General features: G+C 60.0%; 1 protein-coding gene across 1 annotated transcript; it reads right to left on the bottom strand.

Moving 5' to 3' along the window:
* Window positions 1-5,842: 5,842 nt before the first annotated feature.
* NGA_2089810 (uncharacterized protein) lies at window positions 5,843-6,332 on the bottom strand (the record flags this gene model as incomplete). Its single annotated transcript, XM_005855091.1, has 1 exon — window positions 5,843-6,332. A coding segment is annotated over one exon (490 nt), but the record flags the coding sequence as incomplete, so codon positions are not given.
* Window positions 6,333-9,612: the final 3,280 nt, after the last annotated feature.

The raw sequence follows: 9,612 nt of genomic DNA, 5'->3' as shown, positions 1-9,612 counted from the left end.
ACCATTCCCCACGGCCGTCGTCTGATGTTGCTGAAGCTCTTGCTGTTGCTGCTCAAAGGCTGCAGGAAACATGGCCACCGGCCCCTCTGCCCCCACCGGGATGTGGACCTGTGTCGACAAGGTCGCTCCCCCCGGGGGCCCGAACACTCGGTTGTCCGGGGCGAGCGGAGAATGGGGGCCGTAGGCAAAGACCATCCCCGCCCCTTCCTCTGTCCGTCCGGGCCTAGGGGAAGAAGATGCTCTGGCGCCCGAAGCTGGGCTGGCCGCTGACTGTACGTACCCCTGCAAGCCATCGCCAGGGGCCGTCACGCTCCCAAAGGGGAAGCCCGGCTGCTGGAGCAGGTAGGGAGAGCCCGCAGCCATGCCGAGCGGCGAAGCCTCAGCCCTGACGTCGCCGCTCCCAGAGAAGGCCAAGGGCTGGATCGTGCTGGAAGAGGAGTTGGGCGAGGGCGAGGAGCGGGATGAGGCGAGAGAGGAGGGGGAGGGGGAGGGGGACGGTGAGGAGGCAGATGAGGAGGCATAGTTGTTCGCGTGGCGAAGGCCCTCCGTGGGGCTCTCCGCCGGTGCAAATGAGGCAAAGGTCCGCCCTCGACCACCGTTGCTCATTGCTTCTGATGTCTGCCGGGGTGTCTCCCCTCGCCCGTCCTGCTCCGAACTCCCTGGCTCCGGCCGCCTTTCCCCTCTCCGGGCCAGACCCGCCAGCTCGTACTCCATCTTCTCGAAATCGAACATACCCGTTCCATCCCCCTCCCTCCCTGCCCCCAACCCGCCGTCGCCGGGCGTGGAATGGAAGCCTTTGTCTCGGGCCCGGCGGCTCAGCCCTCCCGGGGTCAGCGGGGCGCCCGGACGGAGACCGCCCGTGGAACCAAACACACTCTGGGCCTCTTGCACGGAGAGGGCAGGCAAGGGCGGGGACAGAGAATTGGAGCGTCGCTGCGGGGCTATCACTTCCTTCCCCTCCGTCGGCTGCGGTCGGTGTCCCTCCCTCTCGGAGGTAGCATGGAAACCACCGAAAAGGTCCGCGCCGAAAGGACCGTCCAACAAGGGACTCCCGCTCCCACCCCCTCCCTTGCCCCGGCTGCCCGGCGGCGTCGCGTGGCCCAGGAGGAAGTCGGCGGGGGACGGCGACGGTGTGGAGAACGAGGGGCGGGGGCCGGAGGCGTGGCCGTGAGGGTGGCTTCCTGAGCCCGAGCTCCCCACAGGAGCCTCGCCAGCCTTAAAGCCCGCGTTACTGTTACTGCTCCCTTCTCCGTCCGAATCGGAGCCCGATCCTGACGCCGAGTTGGAGCCGAAGAGGGAGGAGGTGGCGGAGGTGCTGGTCTCTGGAGACGTCTCGTTTGGGGAACGGCTTCCTCCGCCACCCTTCTCTCCCCCTTCTCCCTTGTACAGCAAGGAAAAAGGTGGACTACCCTTGTTCTCACTGTTGCTCATGCTGTCCCTTTGCGCCTTATGAAGGTGGTACTCCGGTGAATCGCAGTCATTGCGCTCCTGACCCGTCCTACCCATCGGAGAGAGCTGCTGTTCAGAGTCGCGGTCTGACTCTCGCTCCAGGGACGTCACGCTTGAATGATGACTGGATTCTATTCCTACTGGTACATCCCCACCCATGCTGCTGCTGCTGCTACCAGGGCTGAACTCTCAACAAGTTGCCTGGAGGGGTACGTGTTTGATCAGGGACGGAAAGGGGACTTCGTGAGAACACATTCCAGGGCGTGAATCCTTTTACTTGCCACCTATGTCAACGTGGAGCTTAAATGCTGTCTCTGTCAACACGACGCATGCCAGTATGATGTTTGACATGTTTTATACATTCAAAAATGCGCCACATGCCTCAATATGGGTTTGAGACGTACAAACAGCTTTGCTTTATTTCTCATCCATATGTGATCAGAGTTCAATGCCGGTGCCGCCAACACAAAACCTGGAAACCCTAAGAGATTAAAACACACCAACCATTGCTGACACTACCAAATTAATGTTTTGTAGTAAGATAAGAGTGTTGCATATATATATTAATGCGACGCCAAGTAACACTAGCTCGGAGGACGAAAGTTACTAACCGCCTCAACAAAGAATCGAGACTGTTCCCTTTCAACCCGCATACAGCGTCCATTCAATTAGACGCACGCTTCCACCTTGCCCTCAGAATGCCTACGTCATCTGTAGAGGCATAAGCGACAAAGCATCGATTTGACAAGTCGGTACGACCGCCCATGTAGGGCATAAAACAGGGCTTTGCCCCCAGGCCTGAGCGTCGACTGCAATGTTGATGGCCAACAAAGCATGGGTTCAGTCCTCGGAAGCCCGAAAAAATGCTCCTGCAACAAATCCCACCAGACAAGCACATCAAGAACTCAACCAATTGCAGGCTGACTACACTACGACATAGTTTGTCGCGTGGTTCCGTCACAAAACATGCCACAGATGCTTTCCTAAAATGTCCTTCAGGGCAAGGCGGCGTTCTCCAAGGAAGAGCGTTCAAAGATACCTCCCCCCCCCCCCCCCGGCCCCCTGTTTCCAGCTTTTGGACCCCACGCGTGCGCGACAGGCGATAAAAAGCCTCCTTCCGTGCACAGATAGGGTCTAGAAACTCTGCAGGAACAGGATTCACTATCAAGGGGGGAAATTGACGATACGGAACCCCCAGGAAACCAGTCTGTCCTGCCTAGAACAAATGGGCATTAAGAGGCAGGGAGAAACTTGCTTGCTAGGAAAAGCTTTGCACCGTCCTCTTTTTTTTCTCCTCGACCATCCGACCACAACCACAGCAAAGTCAGTCTTCACACACCTTTTTTTACCTTCCTGTATTTCCCTCCTGTGACTCGTGGTCTTGGCCACGCGGTATTAATTCTCTGTTGGGCGCGCTTCAACTTCAGAAACGCCGTCTGCCGCCGACTGCGCGGGGCCCACATCGGCCTTGACTTCATCGCTTTTCGAACCCCTGTCCCCGAATTTTCGTATTACGTGGGTGTTACGGTAGCTCTTGGGTCCATCGGGCTTGACGTTGACTTCTCGGCGCTGCGCGGCGTGTTCTTGCTTTGGATTTCGCTTGATAGGCATTTGGGGCCTCAGTCTTTCCTTCGATTTTGGCACAGCAAATCTTGCATTTTGGAGGCGGGCAGGACCTTTATCCAAGTTTTTTCCCCCCACGCCGTTGGCCGAGCCACAAAACGTGTAGATACCGAATGAAGGCCCAACCGTCGCAAATCAAAGCCTTTCAGAGATGCATTTGCACTCGCCTTCTTAGAACTAATTTGTACTATGTATGTAACATTGCCCCCTCCTTTTCATGACTTTTGACCCTACAGCAGCTCCGCGACTTCGCTTTGATGAGGAGAGGGCCGCTGCGAAGGATGATGACGCCCACCTCGACCTTCCTATCCCTCCTGCTTGGGTCCACCCTTGTATTAGAGCAACAACTCTTGACTCGAGCTTTTTTGGTACCAGCAGCACTTCAAAACCCATCAACCCTAGTCCTGTATCATAGTCCTCCATCTTCTTCGGCCGCAGAAACAGTCACACGCCCGGCACCCTTGCAAGTAGGCGCTGCCGAGAGCCCGGGCAACGTCGCGTCCGGAGTGGCCGCAGACGACAATGTTCCAGAAGGTCACAAGGGGCTGCACGAGTTTCTGTACGGCGATGACGACGCCCACGGTACGAGGACACCGCCTGCGGGAAGCATGTCGACTTCCTTCACCCGAGCGCAAGGCCCTTTCCCTGCCGCATCTTTCCTGAAAGACTTGCAGGATACCCGCTTGGCGGCAGTGTACGGAGTGTACGACGCTTCGGGGACCTTGCGGTACGTAGGAGTAACCCGCAACGTGGTGATGGCCTTGGAAGGGCATTTGCAGGCGCACGGTCCGGAGGTGGTGGCCTCCGTGGCGTTGGAGAGCTTTCGATACCCCAAGCGGGAGGAAATGGCGGCCGTGCAAGCGTCCTGGCTGGAGGAGGTGGCGGCAACGGGGCAAAATCCAGAGGGGAACCGAAGCGAGGGGGAGGGCGGCTCCGGGGGCTGGGCAAAGTCGATACGAGAGGTGGTGGAGTCGGGGGCCGGGCTGGGCGGGGCGCACGCGGACACGAAGACCAAGCTGAGGACAGCTATGGCGGACCCGACCTTGCGGGACGAACTGGAGGACCTGGACGAGGAGGAGGAGTATGGGGAGGAGGCAGAAGCAGCGCGTTCGGCGCGGCGGGCGCAACTGAAGGCGGCTGTGGAGGAGAGTGACTGGAGTGGCATGATCGAGGGGCAGACCCGGTCCACGATCCCCGAGGGCACGCGGGACGCGGCTGCCAAGGAGGGAGGTGGGGAGATCGCCAGTCCCTTCCGGGAGGGAGGAGCGGGATCCTCCTCCTCCCCTCCGCCGGCGTCGCCCCCGTCATCCTCCCTCCCCGCGGAGGACACGCTGGAGCTGACGCCGGAAAATGTGGACCGCGTCCTTGAGGAAGTCCGGCCTTACTTGATCGCAGACGGGGGCAACATCGAGGTGGTGCGTATCGACCTGGCGGCCCGGGACATTTTCCTCCGCCTGCAAGGGGCCTGTGGCTCCTGCCCGTCCTCCACGACCACCATGAAGATGGGGGTGGAGCGGGTCTTGCGGGAGAAATTCACCCAGCTGGGAAGTGTGGAGGCGGTCTCGGACGCGCCCCTTTCTGTGGACGAGACGGGCGCCCCCTTGACCGAGACAGCCGCCTTGGAACGGAAATTGGAGGAAAAATTGAGCGAAATTTTGCCGGCCATCCGGGGCTTGGGGGCCTCCGCCTCGATTGGGGGCGTGAGCGAGGAGGGGGTGGTAAAGCTCGTATACCAGGGCCCAGAGAAAGTGAAAATGGGCGTGGTTTACGCTTTGAAAGGTATGCAGGGGGTCACGGATGTGCATGTAGTCTAGGGCGACGGGCGGAGCCAAGGCGGGCGGGGGACGACCGGCGCGAGGGAGGGCGGAAAAGCAAGGACGCGCGCAAGGAAATGCCCTGCTTGGATGAAAGGACAGCCAGTAGGGGGTAAAATAACACAGCCAGCCATTCCGTGGGATACCACGGTCGTAGTCGGGGGAACAGAAGCCGGTTGCCTCTGACACAGCCCGGCCTAACATGAACCCTGCGTCCGGTCCGCGGGCACACCTTTATCCATGAAAAAATTGATATAATCACGCAAACAAATACTTTCACGAAACTTAGAAGTTTCGAGGTGCTGGCTATACACACAGTACTTTCGCATGCTAAGCTGACTCAACCCTCCCCCCGCGTGGTCGACACGACCCGACCCCCAATCCTTGCCTCTCCCGCCTCTCAGGGCGCGAGAGACCGCGCTCCGGCGGAGAATCTAGGATCACCGTTTTCAGCTTGAGGTGCAGGGCCGAGGCCGGCACCAGCATGGAGGTGGCTCGGGAAGCAGCGAGAGAAGTCGGATATGGGAGAGCCCGGCATGTCATCAGCGGGCGTGTGTGGACCGGGCGGGGGCCGCCTCGAAGACCATGACCACGTTGTCCCCCCGCACCACCACCAAGGGGAACGTGCGACGCAAGACCCCCTCCCCCCGCCATCCTTCCCTCCCTGGTCCTGCCGTGCGTCCGTCTTTTGATGTTTTGCTAGGCTTGCTTCTTCCCCTCCCGCTTGTCTTTCCTCGACTCCCCCTCTGGCCTCCGCCCGTTTCCTCTTTCTCCCGCCCTCCGGATCCTCCTCCCATTCCTCCGTCCTCCCTCCGTTCACTGCCGGCTGGTCCTGTCCTTCCTCTGTCCCGACAAGGCTATCGTCCTCTTGCTCACGTTGTGCCTCTTTTCTCTTCCCAGGCAGCTTGTGCTTCCTCCCCGCCCGCCTCCCCCTCTTCCGCTGACTCCTCCTCCTCTCCTTCTGCTCTCCTTCGGCCCCCTCCCCCTCACCCGCCCCTCTGTCTTTTCCCTCCCCTCTTCGCACAAAGAGCGCCTCCTCTGCCTCCTCCAAAACCAGGTTGAAGTGCCGGTCGAATCCCCGCAGCCGGCCCGTCACCGTGCCCCTCAACCCACTTCGGCGTCGCACGGTCACCACCACCGCCTTCTTCTCCTGATAGCACCGGTACAGCAACCCCGTCGGACCGGTTTTGAGGCTCTCCGCCAACACCTGAAGAAGAGGCGGACCGCGGGCGGCTGCGATCGCCGTCTTCTTCGCGACGAGCGCTTGTCTCCGTGCGGCTCGTGCGGCCTCCTCCTTGGGACCCCAAGGAGGCATGTAGTCGGTGTGCGACGGGGGTAAGAGGTGACGGGAGCGGGACAAGTTGTCAAAAAGCGGGGCGTCGGGTACAGGGATGACGGCTTTGACCGAGGAGCGCATTCGGGGCAGCTGCGTGAGCGTGAAGGTGGCGTCAAAGTGAGGGGAGAGGAGGTTGGCACGTGCTTCATCCGACGCTTTTTCTGCTTCCGAGTGAATGCCGATGGAAGACCCATGATTTAGAGCTGAGTCGTCCATTGATTTGTATGGAAGAGTGTCATCACAGCCCATGCAGAGTTTTCCCCCGTTGCGAGGGAGGTACGGCACGCGGGGCATCTCTCCGTAACGGCGATGGAGCCTGGCAAGGAGCTGAGACTCCTGTCCCAAATATTTAGCGACAATCTCATCAAGTAAAACGTCGACAAGCTGAGACGGGTTGTGCACTTCATAAAAGGCAATGAGGGCCTCCCGCAAGAGGGTCTTCTTCGAGGGGGTGGCACTTGCTGCAGGGAGAGAAGGGGGAACCGAGGCGTCGCCGTCAGGAGGACTACTAGGTGAAGACCAAAATCCATGTGAAGGAGCAGGCGAACTCATTCAGCGCCACAGAAAAGTGCAAACATGAACATGTGACCTATGTGGTGTTGTTGTCGGACGAATTTCTTGAAATTAAAGTTATGCAACGCAACCATGGAGAGCCGAAACCAGGATGAGGAACGTTGGGCACGGCAGCCCTTTTTCTTGTGATAAGGCGTTTTTAAAAAGGGGGAAAAAAAGATCACTGAGCTATGTTTGTACCGTGCTATTTAAAATGACATTTCATGCTGTAAAATGAACATTATGTGTTTGTCACATTTTTTCCCGGACCAAACAGCTTCAGCATATCAAAAAGAGGGGAAAGCAAGATACGGCAAGCGTGCCCTCTCTCCCTCCCTCCCTCCCTCCCTCCTTCGCTCCTTCCCCCTTTATTCACGCAGCAAGCACCATTTCTTTTCCCATGGCGTCTTTTGCTTGTGGTCATGACTGCGAGTAGAAACTGGCATATATTGATTTGAATGTCGGGTGTCCGTGGGGCAGGAAGGCAAAGATGCGAATAACTTGGCCGCGACAGACGTCCGAGCCCCCAGATGCCACTGTGAGAGTACGTACTACTCCTTTGTGCCTGACTTGACCAAGCAACATTCAATTTGATTTCCCCCCCATTCGTACGCAAGACAGCGGCCATGGAGGAGGTGCATGCATCATCATCCTTGTCGTTGCCATTTTTGAGACAAAGTCATCGTGTGATGGATGTGAGTGCCGGGAACAACCGCCTCCGCAGCAGTGGTATGTCAGCAAAAAGAAGACGACGCCGAGGTACGATGCAAATCCCAGTGATTCGTCCAGACTTGTGCCTCATGCACCTTTGTTGTAAAGCTTTTTCTAACCTAGAGCATCTTCCCCACGCAGCTTTGCGTGTGCTGCCTCTGGCCCTCTTTAGCATGGTCACATACACGTCCGCCTTCCGCGCCGGCAGTGGGCGTTCCAAGACAAGAAGTCCATCCCCGAGCCTCCCTCTGCCCCTGGCGCTTCCTTCCCGCACCTTCTCTTCGACTTCCTCAAGGGCCATGACCAAGCTGCTCGGACCCTCCTTTAATACGCGGGCTCCTCCTACAGGGGCCTCCCTCCCTGGCGCCTTCCTCTCCCTTTCACCCTTCCCAGCCAGATCCTCCTCGGTATTCACAGTTCTACGGGCCACCCCCGGCGGAGGCTCTCCTTCTCTGGAGGACGATGAAGATGAGAAACGCCGACGACAGCGGAGAAGAGGAGGGGATTCGGAAGCCACTTTTTTGGAGGAAAGGGGAGAGGCGGAGGGGGCGGAGGCCGGGGCGCCGGAAAAAGGGCGGAGGGATAGTCAACGGGAGGGAAGGGAAAGCAGGCCAGGCGGGCGCCAGGGGCATAAAGGCCTCACGCGCGACGCCATGTTGGGCGTGGTGGGCGTGACTCTCTTGACCGGCTTGGCAGTAAAAACGAGCAAGCTCGACTTGGGCCGCGGCCCCGCCCTTCCGTCGCAAGCCCCAAGCGGCTCAACTGCCTCCACCTCCCCCACCGCCTCAACACTGGAAGGCGTGGGAACGTCTTCGTTCCTGGGGGAGAAGGCGAACCGAAAGGGGTACTTGGGGTGGCGGCGTCTCAGCGAGGTGGAGGGTCGCGCCCGCGATCAGAACCGGGGGCAGAAGACATACCCGGTGCGATTCGTCACCTACCTGACCCGTTTCCTGGTGAATTTCGACGAGGACGACAAACTCTTGTGGGCGAAGCTGGCTCGGGACATCCCGTTCACCTACAAAGAGGCCCTTGTGGCCGAGACTCGCCGGGGACAATTTGCCGCCATTGCCGACAGTGCCGAGATCGGCTTGTACGACTACCAAGGCACGGAAGGCGTGCAACGCCTGTTTGAACTTTTGAAAGACCGTTACGGGCAAACCTCCGAGGCCCGTCGGCAACTCGCCATCCTCTTCTCCTTTCTGGAGAAGGATCAGCCCGTGCAGGGCATCGCGCGCATGCTGGTCGACACCGACAACGCCCGAGTGGCGGCCTTCCGCCTGGTCACGGGCGGGGACGGCTACACAGCTCGCACCCCTCCTCGGGTCACCATCAGCAGCCCGATGATGCCCACGCCGCAGCCCGCCCGAGCCAGGGCCGTGCTACGGGAGACGGGGAGTCTGCGTCGCCTCGTCCTCACTTCTCCGGGTAGCATTTACACGCAGGGAATCCCCCCCGAGGTGGTCATCAGTGAGCCCCCTCGAGGGCCGGATGCCCGCCGGGCCCGGGCGGAAGCCGTGTTGGAAAGAGGGACGGGTCGGGTGAAGGAGTTGGTGCTTGTGGACCGAGGCAACGGCTACAGAAAGGACGGCCCCCCCGTGACCGTCACCATCCTCCCTCGGGGCCCCGGCGAGGCGGAGGAACAGCGTCGCTTGGAGTCCATGGCCGCGGCCGCCGACACGAACGGGCCTTTCTCCTCCTTCTCCTCCTTTTCTACCTCTGCCTCTTCCCCCTTGGACGTGAACAAGGGCGGGGCCGCCACGGCGGTGGCGATTTTGGACCAAGAGGTGGCGGCGGTGGAGCTCTTGGATGGAGGGGCTGGGTATACGGTGCCTTTGGGCGCCGAGGTGACCATCGCCCCGCCGGCGGAAGCGGACGGGAAGCAGGCCCTGGCAAAAGCGGTGGTCCGCCCGGCCGTGACTCGGATCGAGGCTCCCTCCGACTACAACCCGACCTCCCTGTCTGCGCAGCTGCAGCAGCTCCTTCCTAGCGATACGGTCCTGGAATTCGACCCCGTCCGGGGGGTGTTCGTGGTGGGGGGGGAGCCGGAGGAGGACCTGATGACGTTCCGGCCTGAGGAAAACACCCTCTACGACCCGATCTTTGGCCGCGTGGGCCGCAGCCCTATCG

The sequence above is a fragment of the Nannochloropsis gaditana genome (assembly GCF_000240725.1).
Source record: "Nannochloropsis gaditana CCMP526 unplaced genomic scaffold scaffold293, whole genome shotgun sequence".
Lineage (NCBI taxonomy): Eukaryota > Eustigmatophyceae > Eustigmatales > Monodopsidaceae > Microchloropsis > Microchloropsis gaditana.
This window is presented reverse-complemented; position numbering and strand designations above follow the sequence as displayed.